General features: G+C 39.0%; 1 protein-coding gene across 2 annotated transcripts in view; it reads left to right on the forward strand.

The window, feature by feature from the left end:
* The window catches only part of calcrl2 (calcitonin receptor-like 2), a 33,965-nt gene extending 14,080 nt beyond the window's left edge, over positions 1-19,885 (forward strand). Inside the window, exons 4-14 of one of the 2 annotated variants that reach the window (XR_003832557.1) lie at positions 1,188-1,295; positions 1,919-2,031; positions 3,654-3,745; positions 4,262-4,391; positions 4,590-4,743; positions 8,164-8,224; positions 8,531-8,597; positions 11,804-12,022; positions 12,294-12,335; positions 12,489-12,864; positions 19,856-19,885. Coding sequence is in view for 1 of the 2 variants with exons in the window: in XM_029436026.1 (XP_029291886.1) it covers positions 1,188-1,295; positions 1,919-2,031; positions 3,654-3,745; positions 4,262-4,391; positions 4,590-4,743; positions 8,164-8,224; positions 8,531-8,597; positions 11,804-12,022; positions 12,294-12,335; positions 12,489-12,779 (1,277 nt within the window). In the remaining variant the exon portion in view is untranslated. Of the gene's footprint in view, positions 1-1,187; positions 1,296-1,918; positions 2,032-3,653; positions 3,746-4,261; positions 4,392-4,589; positions 4,744-8,163; positions 8,225-8,530; positions 8,598-11,803; positions 12,023-12,293; positions 12,336-12,488; positions 14,687-19,855 lie in introns of those variants that run through there. The other variant, XM_029436026.1, reaches the window with a different exon arrangement.
* The last annotated feature ends 2,615 nt before the right edge of the window (positions 19,886-22,500 follow it).

Below are 22,500 nucleotides of genomic sequence, written 5' to 3' on the forward strand. Positions count from 1 at the left end.
ACAATGAGAGAGAGAGAGAGAGAGAGAGAGAGAGAGAGAGAGAGAGAGAGAGAGAGAGAGAGAGAGAGAGAGATGAAAGAAAGGAAACTTGCCCTTTGTTACTCCCGCTCAGTATGTCACTGCCTTTGAAATGTTATTTTGTGCTCCAATTCCCAGCATGCCGCAGTACAACCTGCTACTGTCAGGTTTCCGGCTATTGTTGACAAGCTTGGTGCGGGCCAGCTTCAGTTAGACACTTAGACACACACCATTTAATCATAATTTATGTGATTCATCCTGCCAGGGAGTTTATTAAAAATGTGAGTTCTCAACCTTTATAATTCTCTGTCTTATTACACAGCTGGTATTTGTGTGAGTTATAATACATTACAGTACACTTTAGTTTTTGCTAGGTTGCTTCTCAAATGTTTGTTAAAAATGTAATTTAAACCTTTTATCTCTGAAATACTATGGCATAATCTTGATCTGTTATAGTTCTTAAAGGTTTAATAAGACAAGCTGACAATTAGTCTGGATAAGTTGAGAAAATAAGTAAATAAAAGAGAATAGATAGAGAATAAATTGAATAGAATATGAATCTGTGATTTCTGGCTATTTCACTCACCATTTCTCATGAAATGTCAAATGTTCCCCTTAATAATTGTATTTTAGTTTAAAGTAGTGATATAGCCATGGTGCCTATGTGTCAGACATTATTATTAAGAATTGTTTTTATACTTTATAATATAGAATATATACATTGGCTGTTGTAAACACGGAGTGGCAGAAACATCTTTCCTGTGCTGCAAAAGTGATGCCTTGTGTCGTTCTTTATTTGATTTAAAAAGAAGAACCCTGTGGTTAGCTTCGCATGAGGGATGCTGTAAACAGACAAAGACCTCCTCCTACAGAAAACTTCAAATTTCAACAGAAAATCTAAAACTGTACAGAACATATTATGATACTTATTATAATACTATGTATGGAATTAGCATTTAGTACCAGAGATGGAGACACTGTTCAATAAACAAACATTTGCAACGTGACTTATTAATACCTAAAGGCTGCTCATGTAGCAAGCAGTATTACATTATAGTTTCATTTTAAAAGCTAATATACACACACACACACACACACACACACACACACATCTCTAATTTCTAGTGTCTGCTGCAAGTTCAATGTGATATCCGTACCGCCCTCTGTAGGTAATTACTGTAACCGTACGTGGGACGGCTGGCTGTGCTGGGGGGATTCAGCTCCAGGGACTGTCATGCAGATGTGTCCTGAATACTTTTTTGACTTTGACCCTGCTGGTGAGGACTTAACACACACACACATGCACATATTCAAGCACAACTGTTTCTGATTTTGTGTATCTTATGTTTCCCTTTTGTTTGTATTGATATGTACTTTTACTAGTGGTGGGGGATAATTGATTCATGCAAGAATCAAGAGTTTTAGTATTGATTCACAATTTCCAAAAATGAAAACAGTTTTACATGTTTTGTGTGCAGTATATTTTTGAAATTGGCAAGTTTCTGAGCAATAAAAAAGCAACTACTCATTTTTTTAAATAACATGCAGGAATTTTATTTTTTGAATAACTTATTTTCCTTTGTGCGTTTATATTATTGCAATCAGTTGATATAACTTTTAAATATAAGATCTCCATAATCTTAAACACACTTTTACTCTGCTTTCATGCCATAATTTGCCACAACGGCGCCTTTATCAGCGCACAGCGGACTGGAGTAAATCCTGAAATTAGCACCCCTATGTACTGAATCCAGAATATATTTTGAACAGTGTCTTGACTACTTTTTGCTGTTTACACAATTCTAGTGAAAAAGTGAGCTTTTCATTGTCTATTTGGTCACCGAAATCAAATCATAAACAATGTCTCTGTTTGTGTAAATGATCATGTTGTCTTCAACAGAGAAAGTTACCAAAGTGTGTAATCCTGGTGGCCAGTGGTTCCACCACCCAGAGAGCAACAGAGTCTGGACTAACTACACAGAGTGTCAGGCATACACCAAAGACAAACGCAAGGTAAAACACAATGCAGTAAAACGGCTGTGTATTAGAGATTTTCAAAGCTGTTTGGAGCTTTTAAAAGCACATCTAATTTGACTCCTTTGACAAAATTAGAGTAATGTCACCAAACAAGGCTTGTAGCCCTCTTTTTACTGGACTGATGTATAGAAACCACGTAACTTAAAAATGCAGTTGAGTATGTATGCATGTTTCTTTATTAGAACAGGGACAATGCATAAAGAACATTAACCTTATAACCTTATAAAACATTAACCTTATAAAACACAAACCTTATAAAAACTAAAAAAGATTTTCCGCCTGCATGAAGGTAGAATAATAGTAAGAAAAATGAAGAGTACAAAATACTAATGTAGTCAATACAACACAATCAACCTTCCTCGGGGGAGGAGGAGCAGCATTATGAACGATCTTAAAGATTAAGCAAACATTTGGGTGCACAATTAAATGTAACATGTTATATTTAGAGAGTATACTACAGTTTTGATATTGACATGTTTTTTTAAATCATGAGTTTAAAGGAGAGTTAAGTTTTGTGGACTAATGACTACTTGTACAACAAAGGTGGATTTGCACTAAACCCTATGGTGTGAAATGTGAAACGACAGTGAAGTGAAACAGTGCACCTTTTTTTTTGCCATGATGTGGAAATGTAATGTGAACAGACTACAGGAAACATCACCAGTAGTGTTTATGACAGACGTTGATATCTGATAGTCAGAAGTTATTTGTGATTGGACAGCTGAGCATAACAACATGAACTGAGGGCAAACTGCAGTCTTTACTTACTGACTTGTGTGCTCTGAACTGAACACTGGAGACTCCAAACTGTCAAAATCTCTATCAAAGGTTAGCATGTGACTTTAATGTGCACATCCTGATTTGCCTGCAGTGGGGTGATGTCAGTGAAATAAATACCATACTCAATACATTTGGCTAATGAAAGTGCAGTATTCAAAATACTGCTGCTACTTAACCGTTTTAGCCTCGTGTTGTTTGTGTGACATTGCTTGTTTTGTCTTGTATAAGGTGCATGTATATGATCAAATTTGGAGATGCAAAAGTATTGTTTGCATCACAGGAACACTTCTAAAATTCTTTAAAACTTTGCAGCAGATAAACTTCTGGAGTTCTGATTTAAATGTACGGTGAAGCTTCTTTCTCTAGTTTTTGATTGAGGATTAATCATTGTAATTCACCTCATGTCTATACTAACTTTAACATGCAAGTCATTGAGGATTTGTTCCACTTGGAGAATGGCGAAGCTCCCAGCCCTACACACAGATATATTTTAGCAGACACGGTATTTGTAAAGATTGTCTCAAGACATTTGGCCAACAACAGTATGATTATTTTCTTCAGTGCATCTAAACTCTTGGCCTTTCAGGAAACATTTCCTTTTTGAAATTTCCCAAAAGGCTCATATTCTCTCAACAAATATTTTCTTTGTTTTCTTTCATGCTTGAAAGTGGCGTCTGTGCTTTTGATGATGTACTGTATACTGTAGATGCAAACACTGTTGCTGCTTTACTGGGCTGGTTTAACTCTTGAACTTAAAATATAACCATTTCATATAAGTAGTGAATTTATTTATATTCATCACTTGGTTCGTTTTGCAGTTTGCCATCAGTCTCTACTACCTGGCCATGGTGGGTCACGGCCTGTCTATTGTCTCCCTGATCATCTGTCTGATCATCTTCTCCTACTTCAAGTGAGTCATAACTATTCTAATAGTGTCAGTTTGTGTCAGAAATATGTATAAGTCCCCGACTAAAGGTGAATATTATGAATGACAAATGGGGCTTTTGTTCAAACCAATATTTTTGCCAGTTGCCCATCCCATATCTAGATCTGATCTAGCACCATATAGGAAAGTGGCCTAAATCAGAAGTGAAAAGGTCAGATTCCATGTGATTTGTGCTGTGAACTTTTATGATTAAAAACAGATCTGAGTCACATATGCGCAAAGAAATAATCATTTGGCCACTTCGCCTGCAGTGTGAGCGTAGCCTTAGTGTCACATAATGCAAACATTTCAAAGGCTTTTCCATCCAGTGGAAAATCAAATGAATGTAATGAAAAAGTAAAAAGTGAGGGGAAATGTTTGCCAGGTAAATTGTATAGTCACCTATTGAATAACAGCTATTGCAATTTCAGTCCAAAAATGTTTGTATGTTCCAAAATCCAAAAAGACCTTAACTAATATCTGTCTGTTTCTCTCTTCCAGGAGTCTTAGCTGCCAGAGAATCTCCCTCCACAAGAACATGTTTCTCTCTTTCATCTTGAACTCCATTTTTACCATAATGTGGCTCTCACTGACTGTGGCCAATAACCAAGCCATAAACGCCAGCAATCCTGTGAGCCATTGAATTTATCTTCTATCCCATCAAACTAAAGAAATTGTTTAATTTGACCATGTTAAATGCCCCACTCTTAACTATATGCTGTGCTTAATAGGCATTTACTCTTGAATTGTTACTCAAATTGAGGGTGGTCTTCTGTTTGTAATATGGATTAAAATCTGCTTTCAACTCTTCCTGTTTCCTGTCCGTAAGGTGAGCTGTAAGGTCCTGGCTGTGCTGACTCAGTATACGTCGACTTCCAACTACTTCTGGATGCTGTGTGAAGGCATCTACCTGCACACACTCATCATAGTGGCCGTCTTTGTGGGGGAACAGCAGCTCTTCTGGTACTACGTCCTGGGATGGGGTGAGTCAGGAGGACGAGATATTTCACGACCAATTTCCTTTTGTGTTTCAGTGCAAGTTACTTCCATCTCCAGGTCATGTCCATATCAAACAACAAATATATACAGTATATTTACTATATACATTATATAATGACAAATGTTGCAAATTCATTTCTTTAATAAACGTTTTCTATGTAAAAAATCTTACTTTGTAAATAACTAAACCTGGCACAAATCTAGTGAAGTAAAAAAAAAAAAAAACTTTTCCTCTGAAAGAAAATACTTGAGTAAAGTATATGTACCTCACCTTAGATATAGTACTTGAGTAAATTCCACCACTGCCTGCTGTCACCTTTACTTACTCCTGTTGCTGCTGGTCCAGTACCTGATAACTTTCAGAAATGTATATAGCCACGTTGGTTGAGTAAGCTGCTTCAACGAATCATTTGGGTGTCACGATGCGTCAAGGTGGCCCCAAACGCAGAACTCAAGTATAACAAAAAGTGAGCTTTATTAAAACAAAGCTGAAAAAACAAAAGTCACACAACAACTGAGGGAGCAGGCTATTAGATACAATAGGTAAAAAGTCAACTGACACCACAAACCAGGATGACACAAAGTTTACGAACTGACAAAGAACAACGGCACAGATGGGTATATACAGAAACACTGATCAAAAGAACAAGACACAGTTGGAGGAGGCAGTCAAAGACACAAGGGCAGGGTGATTGGACACAGGAGGATATAATTGGCTACTCCCAAATGTAAAATCTTTACAACATATAAACATTGTGAACAACCCAGTTCAGAGAGAGGCCGCTGGCGCTGCTTGTTCGCCGCTTCTCCTCCTGCTAGTTCTAGTTTAAGTCTGTTGTTGTTAGATGTTACCTTTAAACGTCTAACATATCTTCTGCTGCCTGCATTTCTACTGAATTACAAACCATGTTTGGATAACCGCTGCTACCTGTTGCTGGCACGTTCCACTGCTATCGACAGCTCCCGGACAGCTAACGCTAGCTGGCTAGCTAGCAGTCTGTCGGCTTCCAACGAGCCAGTCAGCTCCTATGGTCAGCTTCCTGTTGCCAGTGGGCCACAATACGTACATCAGATGTATCCTTCAAATCAGGAAAAAGAAGGCCGCATTTGTCGGCTGCATTTGAAGGATTTGGCATTTGAGTCGCCGAAATGGGACACCCCCGTTGCAGCCACTGTGACATAAGCGGTCTACAAATGCAGCCTCTGAATTGAGACACAGAACTTTACAAAATAAAACAGGAAACACAAAGCCAGAATCATGACATTTAGGGAATATGCTCATTCACTTTCTTACGTTAGATCGATACCACTGTCATGTCTGTGCGACCAATATGAAGCTACAGCCAGCAGCCGCTTAGTTTTGCTTAGCACTGAAAACATATCTTGTTTGTTTAATCTGCACAAAAGTGTTAAAATCAACAATACATAACCGCTGTAAAACCTCTAATTGTTGTTTTTACTCCTGGGTTTTCCATCCATCCATCCATCGTCTACCACTTATTCGGGGTAGGGTCGTGGGGGCAGCAGCTCCAGTAAGGAACCCCAAACTTCCCTTCTCCGGGTCATATTCGCCAGCTCCAACTGGGGATCCCGAGGCGTTCCCAGGCCAGTGAGGAGACATAATCTCTCCACTGAGTCCTGGGACTTCCCCGGGGTCTCCTCCCAGCTGGACGTGCCTGGAACACCTCCCTAGGGAGGGGCCCAGGTGGCATCCTTACTAGTTGCAGTACCACCCCCGCTGCTCCGATTCTCCGGCCAATCTCTCGCTCCATCGTGCCCTCACTCGCGAACAAGACCCGAGGTACTTGAACTCCTTCACTTGGGGTAAGGGCTCATTCCCTACCTGGAGTAGGCAATCCACCGGTTTCCTGCTCAGAGCCATGGCCTCAGATTTTGAGGTGCTGATCCTCATCCCAACCGCTTCACACTCAGCTGCGAACCGATCCAGTGACTGTTCATCCCACCCCTTGATCCAACTCACCACCAGATGGTGATCAGTTGACAGCTCCGCCCCTCTCTTCACCCGAGTGTCCAAGACATGTGGCCTCAGATCAGATGATACAATCACAAAATCAATCATTGACCTAGGGTGCAGTGGCATCACGTACACTTATGCATCCTTATGTTCGAACATGGTGTTTGTTATGGCCAGTCCAGGACTAGCACAGAAGTCCAACAACAAACGACCGGTCACGTGTGCGTTGAAGCCTACCAGCAAGACTACGGAGTCCCCTACTGGAGCCCCCTGCAGGGCTCTCCAAGAAGGCCGAATACTCCAAACTTCTGTTTGGGGCATAGGCACAAACAACAGTCAGAGTTTTCGACTCTCGTCCACCGGGGTGAACTCCAACATAGCGGCGCTCAGCCGGGGACTTGTGAGTATCCCCACACCCACCCGACGCCTCACACCTTGGGCAACTCCGGAGAAGAAGAGAGTCCAACCCCTATCCAGGAGTACGGTTCCAGAGCCAAGACTGTGCATAGAGGTAAGCGCCACCAGATCCAACTGGTAGCGCTCCACCTCCCGCACTAGTTCCGGCTCCTTCCCCCACAGAGAGGTGACGTTCCACGTCCCCAGAGCCAGCTTCTGCTGCCCGGGTCTGGTCCGTCGAGATCCCTGACCATCACTGCCACCCGTGTGACAGCGCACCCGACCCCAGCGGTTTTTCCCATGAGTGGTAGGCCCACAGGATGGATGGATTGGAGGCACCACGTAGCTTCTTCGGGCTGTGCCCGACCGGGCTACGTGCCCTCCCTCTGGGCCTGGCTCCAGAAGGGGGCCCCGGGCTTCCTCCGGGCAGGGTCTCTCCTTTCCTTTCCTTCTTTTTAATGAAGACGTTCCCTGGGTTTTCGTATGGACTAAATAAATTACTTATAACGTGATAATTTGTGAGTTTTGGAGGTGCTGTCAGTTAGATTTTGTAACCTTCCGACAGCAGGCTAGCTGCCCCCCCGTATCCTGTCTTTATGCTAAACTATGCTCATCGTCTGGGCTAGAACCCGCCAGGTCGGGCTGTAATTCCTTAGAATTTATGAGACTTGGATTAACCTAAACTCTGATATGACAGTTTTTGGGCGTTGCTGAACATTCAGTAGGAGAAGGCGCATGTTATAGATTGTCTCAACAATGTCTCTTACCGCACTGAAAAGACTTTAGTTGACTTTTTAGTCAACTATATTGAACAGACAGATTTTACTCATCTAACTCTCGGCAGGAAAGTAAATAAAAATATTTCCCAAAAAGTTAGTTAAAAAATGCTGTATGACTAAAAAATGTATTTATATAAAACGTATAATTTTTATCAAAATATTAGGTGCTCTATAACTTTCCCACATTATGTTTTATTGTGAGGAAATTTAGGATGTCGTCTGATAGTTGCGTCTGCGTTTCTCTCTGTCTAAAGGTTTTCCTGTCATTCCTGCCATCACGTATGCCGTGGCTCGCGGGCTCTTCTTTAACGACAAGTAAGTTGTAGCATGTTTGCTGTTCTGTTGTCACAACTGAAAAGCCAGAGTCCAGATCAAGGCAGGAATGTTGCAGTATGCCATCCCTCTCGCCTTCCCGTGACCTTCTACTGTTTGATCAGGCTGAGAGGATTTGTTAGATATTGTTTTGCCTCATCAAGTGGCATTTGTGTGAGCCCTTTGTTCGCCAAGTCTAGCACTAATCATGAATGAGTCAGGCTTTGATTAAGCCCTCAAGTCTTATTTATGTCACTGCATGCGAAATCTCACTGGAACAGTGTCTGGAATTTCATTCGTTTGTTTCAGGTGTTGGATCAGCTCTGACACACATCTGCTCTACATCATTCATGGGCCAATTCAAGCTGCACTACTTGTGAGTAATTAATACATGTATATTTGTAGCCCGCTTTATTGTCTAATGCCCTGCTTAAAGCACCATATAATTATAAGCATTCATAATGCTTTATAACAATTATAAAACATTTCAGAATTACTTATAAGGTTAGGCATCATAACTGGTCACTCACCAACTTTTTTCATGGATAGTGCATTATAATTCCCATAGTTGTAATACATTATAGTCACTGTTGTAATGCATGTATAATGTGATTGCAAGTTACTGTAAGTGGCCATTGGGTGCTTCAGTTGAAGTAATTAAATACCTGAGGTATAGGCAGACATGATACATTACAAGCTGGTTAAAAGTCACTACAAGTAGTCATTGTTTGCTTAAAGTGAAGGGAAAAAGATAACAAAAAGATCTTGGGGAGTAACCTTATGAGTCATAAAATGCTTTACAGTAATTATTCATAATGCTTTATAGCAATAATTATATATGAATATTTACAAACTAATTATACAGTGATACAAACGGATAACGCATTATAAGTGTTTATAATGTATTAGGCATGGCCGTCATAGAAAGTGTTACCATATATTTTATTTATACACATACAGTATAAAAGGTATACCCTTACAATGTAAAATAAAAGATTTTAATCTTGCTTGCTCAAAATTGATCTTCAAAACTTGTTTTTGAAATAATTAGTGACAAAAGGGTAGAAAGGTAGAGAAATTTTACATGAACATTTAAAATGCAAATAATCAATAGTCAATTAAAATACACTACTGGCAGTTATCAGTCAATAATGTACTGCCTTTATATGCAGGACTGAACAATTGTAACGATATGATCTGAATACAGGAAGTAGAACTCAAAAGCGCAACTCAGAGACTGATAGTGATGTTAGTAAAAGTCTTTACTGGAAGCATAAACGGTTTTGGTACACGGGTAGGCAGTCGGCGTGGCAAACAAATTCGACAAGGAAAACATGGAATCGCAGTTTCGGGCTTCTGGTGGAATCGCAATGCATTCTGGGGTGGCAAGACTAGAAAAGTGAGCACCAACTCCACAAGCGCCGCCATATTGGATTTATTCTCTACGCGTTTACATTTTACTTTGCTTATTATTCAAGCGTTTTTACACTGTATTTGGCTAGTGTGTAATCATCGCTCTTCTAGTTATGGGGTTTGGACACCGACATTGTGTGGTGAAAGGATGTTCAAACAGTGGGAAAAAGCTAAATAAATGGGCAGAATCTCATTGTGAGCTTCACTATTGCAAAAATTGCGACTGCAAGCCCCCGTTCGAACTATTACCATTTCCAACAGCACTAAAGAACAATGATAGAAGGCTATCATGGACCAAAGCTGTAAAGAGACAGGATTACAATGGGAAGTCTTGGGAGCCCAAGAAATCTTTGCGGATTTGCAGTGAGCATTTCATGCAAGGAAAACCAACAAATTAATTCCCTGATCCTGAACTCGACCTGGGGTATGCAGTCTATCTACTTGATTTATACATTGACAAATGTACTTTCTATATATTGAGTTTTATAATAATTAACAAACACAAGTTAGGTATATATTTATAATAGCTTACCCTGCAACACAACTGCAATAAGCACTTATGATATCGCCAGTTTTCTTGACTGCGCAGATCCATGCCGAATGTGGCGTATGGGAAACTTTCATTGAACGAGAACATTTTGCTTTCAAAAAGCAATACTCAGAATCTGCGAGAGAATTGAAAGATATTTGTTTCAACCAGCCAGAGTCAAACAGTCTAAATGCTTTGCCTTCTTTGTATTTGTTCAAAGTTTGTTTATGAAACTCGACATCGTTCCCTGGGTGGTCAGACATTAAAAATAATGTTATATCGCTGAGGTATATCGGCGGCCAAGAAGTCATACTGTTGTTTTCATTGACCAAGCCATCCTGCAATGTCAAGGGATCAGGCGCTGAAACGCCACTCGGCATAACCAAAAGCTTAGTCTTTTCTTTTTCTGTGATTGAAAGTCTTTCGTTCGCTGTTGGTTGCTCCTCAATCTCTGATGCAGCAAACACCCTGGCAATAAGCTCGAGTTTTGTTCCTGAAACCTTTAAATCCCTCTAGCGGCAAAATACTTTCAAAGCTTCGACTTTCCACATCTGAACATCATCATAAGAAAGGAGTTCAGAACTCATTGTAGAGTAGTAGGTTTGTTTACAACACGCTTGAAGAATAAGCTTACAGTCGCAATTTTTGCAATCGTGAAGCTCACAATGAGATTCTGCCCATTTAGTTAGCTTTTTCCCACTGCTCAAACATCCTTTCACCACACAATTCCAGTGTCCAAATCCCATAACTAGAAGAGCGATGATTACACACTAAAAACTAGCCAAATACAATGTAAAAACGCTTGAATAATAAGCTAAAGTAAAATGTAAACACGTAGAGAATAAATCCAATATGGCGGCGCTTGTGGAGTTGGTGCTCACTTTTCTAGTCTTGCCACCCCAGAATGCATTGCGATTCCACCGGAAGCCCAAAACTGCAATTCCATGTATAGGCAAAAGGACAATTAGGTCACAGAAGCAGGGTTGATAATTACCGGGAAGTCGCTTGACGGGAAACACAAGGGAACACAGCAGTACAAAGCCGAAGTGGCAACAAGGGGAACAAAACACACAGACTATATAGGACTATACCAGGAAGTGGGCGGGGTAACGAGACACGGGTGGAAGCACTAACAAACTAATGGGAAACACATGGGGAGGAAATAGAGACACTGAAATGAGAGGAGAGGTCAGTAACACAAAATAAAACAGGAAGTACAAACAATAAACATTTAACGGACAGAAGGAACCCATACAAAAAGAAAACAGTCAGGATATTAACACGCTGAGAAAAGCAGTCAAACATTTTGACTTGTGGTGCTTTTAATTATGTATTAATTCATACTTCATGAATGTGTGAGGTTGTGGTTTTGCCTTTAAGTGGTTTAACTATTGCCAGGAAAATTGACAATAAAAACTCAGCAACATGATTTTGTGCTTTCTCCATTCAAATGGCATGCAAAGTAACAGGAAAGGAGGTTATAGGAGACTGACTTCCATGAGCATGTTATTTACAGCTGATGTTATAGTGCCACCATCAGGCCAGTCATTGCCATTCTTTAGATATTGTGCAAAGATGTCCCTTTCTTTCAACATCAAACCAGATCTGTCTCTCCCACTTTAATTTCATCATCTACCTAGGTGAACTTTTTCTTTCTCCTGAACATCGTCCGGGTTTTAATCACCAAGTTGAAAGAGACCCACTGCGCTGAGTCCACAGCCTACATGAAGGCGGTGAGAGCCACCCTGATCCTAATCCCTCTGCTGGGAGTCCAGTACATCCTTTTACCCTGGAGGCCCGAGGGACGCATCAGCCGGGCCATCTATGAATTCTTTGTACATATCTTCTGTCACTTCCAGGTACAGTCAACAATACACTGCACAAAAAATAAATAATAATTTGGCTTCTAGCTTTTGGAAATTGGTCTTTCAGCTGCTCTGTGTATTAATATTAGTGAAACAGGTTTCTATTCATTTCTAGTCTCAAATTCACAGCAACTAGAAAAGGATAAGTAAACCTAATGTGATGCATGTTTGTCAGATAAAACATGATTCATGTATTATTTACAGGATAATCTCACTGACATCTGTTCCTGTATAAATATTGAATCACTGTCCTATTGCTTTGCAGGGACTCCTGGTGGCAATTATATTCTGTTTTTGCAATACTGAGGTAAATGAAAACGATCATATTTCATGTTTCCAAAATACTTTAAACTACTATAGTAGGACCCAGATAAGGTAAACTATTGTGTCATATTCAATATACTGCATGTAACCTCAGACTATTTAAAACTAAACTAAACTTAACTTTGTTGACAACCAGGCCCAGACAGCGCTGCAGAGGAAGTGGGCTCAGTGGAAGTCTGCCTGGGGTAAAACCGGCTGGGGTGAAACACCCATCACCAACAACCACTTCAACTACCACAACAACTCCTCCATTACGGAAACCAGCCGCGCCACCATCAACTTGGAGGAGCCTACTGTTGCGCCTTCTGAACAAAACGAAAACAGCCACTTCCTGTCCCAGGTTCCACAGAAAGCCAACGGGCAACAGACGACATGCAGCAATGGGCAGGTGGAAATACTCAATAAGTTGGAGACCACCAACATCTGACTGGAGAAAACACGGAGGTGATGTTCGTGGTCACACACACATGCGCACACGCACACACACACACACACACACACACACACACACAACAAACAGAGAGGTTGGAGGTGATAAAGGTTAACCGATTGGGCAGTGTATGTAAACATTATCTGAAAAGCACTTAAAAAGCATGTGATGTTCACACATACACATTTTTATAGCAACAGCTCCAGTTGTTGGGCTCTCATGAACTGATGAGAAAAAAAAAGAAAAAAGAAATATATATATATATTTATATCAGAATCAGAATCAGAAATCCTTTATTCGTCCCATAACGGGGAAATGTACATGTTACAGCAAAAAAAAAAACATGAAGTAAAGTGGCAAGTACACAATAATTAAACAGATAAAGATAAAAATAAGTACAAAGTGGTTGATAAAAAATTATAAAAGTGAATATCGCACATGACAATGATAATTGCACAACAGTGGTGGAATAGTCTGTTCTTGGTGGTGGTCTACCAGGGGCCGTGGTGATTGTACAGTCTGACCGCTGCAGGAAGAAAGGACCTGTATCTCTCCGTGAGACACCGCGGGTGAAGCAGCCTGTCGCTGAAGGAGCTGCACAGTGCGGACAAAGTGTCCTGTTATATCATTGTGTCATCCTGTAATCCTAGTATAGTAATGTTTTTTGCGTACATGTGTTCTGTTGCTGGGATAAAGTTCTTTCAGTATTTCAGTATTTTTATAATGCTTTTCCTGTTCAAATGGAAAGAGTTGCAAATCCCAAACCTGCCATTTTGATATCACAAATGCAGAGCTGTTTATGTTATCTGTTGACTTACAGTATAAAGCCTCTAAAACCTTTACCCGTGCAGCACTGAGACCAATGAATGTCATAGCTCACAGATGTGATCCATATGTTCTTTTACCTGGGAAATAAAATCAAATCATTACTGGCCTGTGGAAAAGCCAGCATCGCTTTTTAACCTGTCCTTCAGGAAATAAATACCACACCACACTGATAATTATGCTAACAGGACAAGCGGCATAAACATGGTTCAGATTTCGATTTCCCAAGGACAGGTAAAAACAATTGATGGCCAGAAGACTTAATTTTGTAGAGCATGTTGGACTTATCTGTTTTACCATATAAAGATCTATAATACTATATAGAATTCATAAACCCCAAAAAACCCTTTAATACACTCACTTTTAAGGACGAAGAAAATGAGAATTAAATAGTTTGTCTCAAATATAGCTTTTGCAGACAGAGCAAGACTGTCAAATGAGTGTATACATTTTTCAGATAATTTCTTTTTTTTTCCTTCACTTATTAACTCCACTTTGTCTTTTATTATTATAGTGTTCCTATTGCTGTCTGTTTCACTATTTCTAATAGATTGTATTATTGTGACAATATTATTTTTTGAAAATACAATTCACTGCCACTTCAAAGAGATGAATGAATCTATGAATAGTTTTTCCATTGCACATGTACCGTATGAACACCGGCAGGCTACAATACCAACGTCTTTTCAGATTACACTGGAATACTGAGCAAGTCTTATGTTTGAATGTGAGCTTGCAGCAAATGTATTTTTCCAGGATGCATCCATACATGACGCAACATACTTTGGGTAAACAAATGTTCCAGTGTGGATACAACAGGTGACACTGATGCATGGGAATACAACACAATTGTGGTAAGAAAACAGCTGAGTATGAAAAACAAAAAAAGAAGGGGGATACCCTGTAAACTTTTGCCAATGCTGCCCAATAAAGCAACAGCAGTCATGGACATAATTGTAAAGAAATTTGAAAAACATTCCAATAAAACGTCAAAAGAAATGTTCAATTCAAGCATATTATTGTATATATATTTTTAACTCTGCCATTTATGTGTGGAAATAAAGTTGTTTGAACATAAACCTGTGGTATTCAGCGTGAGATGTATTTCTTGTTCAAAATTAGGCTAAGTCTTGTTAGTTAATTTGCAGATAGATTTCCATACAAAATAGATCAGGGGTCACTAACAGGCGGACCGCGGTCCGAGTCCGGACCCAGACGCCCACCTATACGGACCCGGACATATAGACGGAATCGGAGTTTCGGGCTTCCGGTGGAATCGCAATGCACACTGGGGTGGCAAGCCTAGAAAAAGTGAGCACCAAGTCTACAAGAGCCGCCATATTGGATTTCTTCTCTAAGTGTTTACATTGTATTTAGCTTAATTTTCAAGCGTGTTTACACTGTATTTGGCTAGTTTTTAGTGTGTAATCATCGCTCTTCTAGTTATGGGATTTGGACACCGACATTGTGTGGTGAAAGGATGTTCAAACAGTGGGAGAAAGCTAAATAAATGGGCAGAATCTCATTGTGAGATCTCCCGTTCGAACTATTACCATTACCAAACGCACTAAAGAACAATGACAGAAGACTATCACTGCGCAGATCCATGCCGAATGTGGCATATGGGAAACTTTCATTGAATGAGTACATTTTGCTTTCAAAAAGCAATACTCAGAAACTGCAAGAGGATTGAAAGATAAGTTTCACATACATAACCTGTGTTAATGAAGACTGATTCATCATCTCAGCAACAGGTTGTAAGCTCAAAAGAAACCACATATGAATCCTCTGTTAAAGCTCATCATATGACCCATCTAACCAAATACTCTCTTCAAAAACAAAATGTACAAGCTCATATGCATAAAGGTGGGCAGGAGCATGTTCATACCACACACCCTGTACTGAATGATGGTAACTAAGTTGACATCTGTGACATCTGTCTTCTACTTTACCACCAAGAGACATCCCTGTTTATGACGGTGATCCTTTGTAGTTTGAAGTTTTCATACGGGCATTCGAGAGAGGAGTGGAAAGAAAGACTGATGATGACAGTGACTGCTTGCATTTCCTGGAGCAATTCACAAGAGGGCAGCCTAAAGAATTGGTCCACAGCTGCCAACATCTGCCGCCAGCCCAGGGCTATCAAAGAGCAAAGGATCTGCTTAAAGAACACTTTGGAGACGGATATAAGATTGCAACAGCATATATGGAAAAGGCATTTGCCTGGTCAGTGATCAAGCCAGAGGATGTGAAAGCATTGCAAGCCTTCTCACTGTTCCTAAGAGGTTGTTGTAATGCAATGGAACATCTTACCTACATGGATGAAATGAATGTTGCTTCCAGTATGAAGACCATCCTGCTGAAACTGCCTTACAAGCTCAGAGACCAGTGGAGGAATAGAGCATGTCAGCTACAGGAACAAAAAAAGTAATCGAGTTAAATTCTCTGACCTGGTGGACTTTATCGAGAGACAGGTGAAGATCATGTCAGACCCATTGTTTGGAAACATCCAGGATGCTAAGCCTGTTCCAACTGTCAAGAGCTCAATCTTTGCAAAACCAAGAGATTCAAGACCAAGAGCAAGTAGTTTTGCAACCAATGTTACACTGTCAGAAACGGCAGTGCAAGAAGATGTGACAACAAATGAAAGGGAAAGGGATGCATCTACTACAAAAACAAAAGACCAACATTCTTCTGCGTACCATAAACCAAGTGAAGCCTGTTACCAGTCATCACATCTCAGATTTGGAAATATCTGGTCTGGACAGAGATGATTTCATTCAACTCTCTGATGTGTTCACACACAACACCATGCCTGTTTCCAAGTCAAACATTCCTTTACAAAAGGACCTGACACAATGGCCTTACTTGAAGAAAATACATATTCACGAAATAGACTCTGATATTGACCTACTCATTGAAACAAATTGTTCAAAGGTATTAGAACCTTGGGAGCTGGTCAATAGTTAATTCCATATAGTACACAGTGTACTATATGGAAGAGTAGTGTTGGGTTTTAAAGCCCAAAGGGCGCTGTGATTGCCTTTCAAAAGAATCCAGTAAACTTCTAGATGATCAAGATACTTATTTATTTAAAGTGATGATGACAGCATTTCAAAAATACCCTCAGCCGAGGACACTTTCATACACCAAGTCCACAGTCCGAATCAATAAAGAGCCAGTTAGCTGTCTGTTGGTAAAGTGAAAGTGATACAAAAACATCATAAACATTTTGTTATATTCTCTACATAAGGGCATCGTCGTCTCTCATTGGTCCATGTTGGCGCGGTTATGCCCCTTGGTGGGCAGTCTTGTTGTGACGAGATGGAGGTAGACCTGAAACTCTTTGAAGAGAACCTACAGTGCTTCACATTCCTGACTAATATAGTGCTCATTATACATTTGTGCAGAAATACATGTTGTGCAATAATACATTTTGATTGAGGTGGACGAGTACATGTGATAATCATTAAGTGTGACACAATACAATCAGGAGTTTATTTACTTCACAGTAGCTACTAACAGAAGTATGCAAATCAAGACAGCATATGTAATAGTTACATTACATTACAGTGCATTTAGCTGACGCTTTTGTCCAAAGCGAGGTACAAATTGTGCAAATAATCATGGAGATACAACTACGAACAGCAAGAATCTTGTAAGTACAATAGCTTCAAATAGGTACAATCGTATATGTGAACACTGTCTTTAAATAAGCCAGTTTGAAGTGCAACATAAGTGCAACATACAGAAACAATAGAATACTGTCGTGGATATTTATTGCTCACAACATTGTGGTATGAAACAGAGAGGAATCAATAAAGCACAGACACAGATATAGTTTAACAATTATTATTTTGTTGCAACACAACAATAATAATGAGAACACTACCTGCTTCCAAGCACAACTGCGTAGTGTCCCAACTCATGAAGAGACTCTACCCCTTATATTTGAGTTCTTAATGAACACACGAACATTGAACATTGAAGCACATTGGGTCATGACACCAACATAATCTAAAACAAATGTGAAGGTCACTTCCTCCTGATCATTAAAGGGTTCCCTTAACTTCATTAGAGCATGGAGTCCATGTCAGTCATGTCAAATTATGCACATATGGCATGGGTCATACTCAGGGCTACATAGGTCATACATTGCAAACTTAATATATAAGTCATTGTTCATTAGATTATCTTAACATTTCTTCCTTTTTATGAAGTAAGTTTGCACACATATAATCTTAAAAATAAAAAACATCCTTACAATATAACCTACTGAATTCTGCCTTGAAAGCCAAAAGCTTTCTGAAACATATTTACCAATGGATAATTACTTTACTCAAAGACAGAAGTCACAGGCTACATGCATCCTACTCACAAAGCCAAAAAAACACCCATTAAACACGAGGGTGGAAGAAAAGACCATTGCGCTAATCTACTTGCTTAAAGAATATATAAACATTACATTACATTCCTCACAAAACATTTCAGGAAGTAGTACATCAGATCGGATAGCTACAGTAGTCAATGAGGTAGTAACACATATATTAACCATTTCCTTGATACAAGTTGCAAAACAAACAACAAACAAACAAATAATCAAAAGTGTTGCGACCACAGGAAGTATAAACTGCAATATTTTCGTTCCCCATTACCCAAAAATACTAGTAAACCAGTCCTGATCTGCTGCATCAAATAAACCAGACTTTTCACCAAATTGAAAATAGTCCAAAGCTATAATGACAGTGACAATTATTTTTAGTAGTAAAATTTAAAGTCACACACAACTTTTAGCTAACAAGAAATCTAGGGCTTGTTGGTGTTTCAACAAAGTTAACCTGTTCTTCATCATCGCAAATTACATGAAACCATTCCTCTCTTTTAAAAAACAAAAACAAATTTAAAAAATAAAAAAATAAACCTTGCTACAGGACTCATACAACTATCCATACTAGTACAAGGAGATATGACCACTGCTGTCATACCATGTTTACTTAGAAAGGTGTGTTTAACCATATAAGACATCATTTCATACCAAACATTGCCTTTCAAACTTATGGGTAGTCGTCATCTTCTTCAGGATTTTCAACATCGAAAAAGTTATGCTTTTATTGTTCAGTGTCCGTAGTTTACTCTTTAAATAGCTTCCCCATACAGTCCTTGTATGGGTGCATGATGTCATGTCTCCTTTTTTCCATATCGTCATACTGTGGGTCATCAAACTGTGTGGAGGGGCTGATACTCGTGTACATTTGTTTTGTTATTGTGGATTCAATCAATCTTGTCATATGGCTTCTAATTCATGGTATAAAACAACATACACATACAGTAAGTATTCATAATCAGAAACATTTTTCTTGCCATGTAGGTTTTCACCTACAAAGAATTTGCTCTGGTTTAGCTGGTGCATAAATATAAAAAAGTGCATAAATATATATAAAATATAAACAGTGGAGATAATGTACAAATTGATATTGATATAGCTATTAATACTGAAGATACCAGTGACATGAGAACTTTTCATTTCCCGAACCACCTTTCCATAGCATCACCAAACTAATTCTCTACTCCTGAATTCTCTGCTAATTATTTATCTATTGTTGTCAATCTTTGTAAGGCTCTAATAACTGATCTCTCTGAAACAGTATTATTTGATATAATGTGCAATCAGTATGAGCCAAACATGGCGCACACACACCTCCTTTCTCTGCTCTGAGTATGTCTAAGGACATTCCATTTTGTCATGCAATTAAGCTGGTGGCTGCTTGTTATTCAGCTTGTCCCTTGTAATAATTAATAAACCTGTTAAATGCATTAAATGTAATTAATCCAATTCACATTCTTATTGGTAGTTGCCCACCATAAAAACAAGTCAAAACCTGCTCCAATTTGATCTCTGGCACTCACCGGGGCACTCCAACTGCATCTTTGTATGGTGTGGAGCTGAAGCTCTCCCCAGGTGCTGTGCTTCTCTTCAACTGAGTTCAAGCTCACAAGAGTTTGATCTGTTATGGACCAAACATAGAACATAGAAACACTCAACCAGTGTCACCAATGCACATATTTCTGTCTTGTGCTATTGGTTCTGTGAGTTGAATATCTCTTAAAGAGATTTTTTACAAATTGGGCTGAGTGGTTCTGTTACACTGTGCATCATTGTTAACAGAAAGGTTTACTCTGTTATTGGTCCAATTAGAAATGGGACTGGGCTTCAAAGCAAGGAGGGGCCTGGCTGGTGCACACACGCGCACACACACACACACACACACACACACACACACACACACACACACACACACACACACACACACACACACACACACACACACACATAATACAATTCAATATCTTTAATGAGCTGCCACATTACGTTATTACGTCACAGAAATCAAATTTTATGTGGTTGTGCAGTCTCTACTGACTTGTGATGTTCTTTTAGGTTCCGTGTTTCCCACCAGATGTGTGGGAACACCATTGCAACATGATCTGATTTGATTGTGATGATCTAACTATGTTGACTGGTTGTTTCTGAGTCTCAGGTGTACAGGACTATACTCACCCTGCTGTGATGACTCTGACTTCCGTTTCACAGTCCCCTTCTAAAACTTTGGATGTGACTGTTTGTTCATAAGTTCTCTCATAGCTGGAATATAAATCAACTCAAATGGCGATAAGCCTCTTGCAAAATATGCATTTTTAATATTACTGGTGCTAAGCACTTCATCCAGCTTTTCCTTATACACCAAACATTGCTGTTAATGTTTTGATGATATCATTTAAAAAATGTGTCTCATTATCACTACATTTTATTTCTGGTATCCCAAATCGTGGTATATTTCAAAATATGGCTCTGATAGTTTTCCCGGCACAGATAATCATGATTTCCAATGCTATTTTATACCATTTGTCTTTCACACTTATTTACATCAACACTGTGATTATTGTACCGTAAATGCTCTTATTCTTTCTAATGTTTTATGTCTTTGCAGTGAAGCACTTTGGGCTGCAATTCTTACATAAAGCTTATTATTATTATTATTATTATTATTATTATTATTATTATTATTATTATTATTATTATTATCCTTTACCTTATTTTACAGTTCATTTAGCTGTAAACATATACTGTCATAGCGTCTACTATATGTGTTGAAAATACTAACCAATTTATATATGTCTATTATTGTCAAACAATATTTATTTCCTTCATATTTATTTAATTCAATAAAATCCATGCAGATGTACTTATAACGGATATTCTGGAGTCGGCATTTGGCTTTAAAGTCAGATGCTATGAATATACTCTATTAATATAATACTCCCTCCTTTTGAGACATGGTGAAATGCCGTGTCTCAATACACACGCATCTTCTTGGGAGCACAAATGTCTTCTCTGATCAAGTACTCTTTCAAAAGTAGTCTCTGTCGTGTATACAATTATTCTTAGTCCAAACAGCTTTTTCTTGCTTTGTAGCTGCATCCTGCATCTCTTTCAATATCTCTAGTCTTGTGTTCTGGTGTGTTTGTCTTCTCATTTACCTATTGTTGCCTACTGAAACTGGATCAGTTCTTATCATATGTGTTGTGCCTTTATATAAAGCAATATACTTTGGTAGCTGTACTGCCTTCAATAAGTCTTCTATTAGAGTGTGATTAATACGTTTGTTAGTCAATGTTACCATACCTCTATTCTGTCCCTGTTGAGCAAACACATGTAATGTTGAACATGCATAGTTACTGTCTGTGTAGATATTTACAACTTTGTCTTTCTTTTATCTGCATGTCTCTGTCAATGCTATCAGTTCTGCTCCTATGCTGACAGATGATTAGGTAGAGCTTCTGCTTTTAATACGTCGGTCTGTGTCACTACATAAATCTTGTCACATTTGTATTATCTAGTTTACTTTACATGATCTGTTAACAAACATTTCTATCTCTGGTTCGTTTTAGGGAATGTCAGTCAAGTCTGGTCTTGGTGAAGTTTCTTGTCCATCTCTGTCATTCAGTCATGTGGTTCTTTGTTTTCAGCTGTTGGTAATAATGTAGATGGATCAAAGTTGTACATTATTCTATAGTTAGGTGCAGTTGTGAAAACAAAACTGCCACTACATGCCTGGTGTCTTGCAGGTGACATTGTGATTTTGCTCTCTACCAACAAAACTGACACTGCAGGTGTTACTGTTAATGTCAATGGCCTGAATAACACTTGATGCAGAGGCCTGACCTGCCATTTAAGCTACAATTACTGCTTATGTGCAGTCAGGCATTGCCTTATCTACTGGGTCTAATTTTGAAGAGTAGTAAACCACTGGTCTACTCTTATCGCCATGGTTCTGTGTTAATACTAATGTCATAAAGTCTGCTGTTTAAATAAAAGGTTTCTTATAGTCTGGTATTTCTAAAACAGATGAGTTTACCAAAACTTTCTTTATTTTCTTAAATGATTCGTCAGCTGTTTCATTCCATATTATCTTATCATATGCTGACATAGGGTTTTTAGGAATCAGTTTTGACAGAGGATTAATTAATGGTGCATCTGGCACTCAGCCTCTACATAAATTACATCATTTGTCTCTTAGTCTGGTTTAGGTGCTTCTAATTAAGTTTTCTTCCTCTCCTCTTCAAGTGCTCTGCCTGATTGTGAAATGTTGTAACTCAAATCCTTTACTATTGATTTGAACAATTGTAGTTTATTATATCAAGGCGCTCACCATATCCTTATGGGATTCTTGTGTAAGTGCACACTTCTTTCCCTCATACAGGAAAGCAAACTAAATCTGACATTCTTTTACCACTTGGCTGGAAAAGAATGTGTTTGTGATATCTATTATTAAAAATAAATTTTCTCTCTGGATCTATGGCTGCTCTTGGTACGAATGATCTAATTCTCAGA

This window comes from Cottoperca gobio, chromosome 7, assembly GCF_900634415.1.
Source record: "Cottoperca gobio chromosome 7, fCotGob3.1, whole genome shotgun sequence".
In the NCBI taxonomy this organism is placed as follows: Eukaryota; Metazoa; Chordata; class Actinopteri; order Perciformes; family Bovichtidae; genus Cottoperca; species Cottoperca gobio.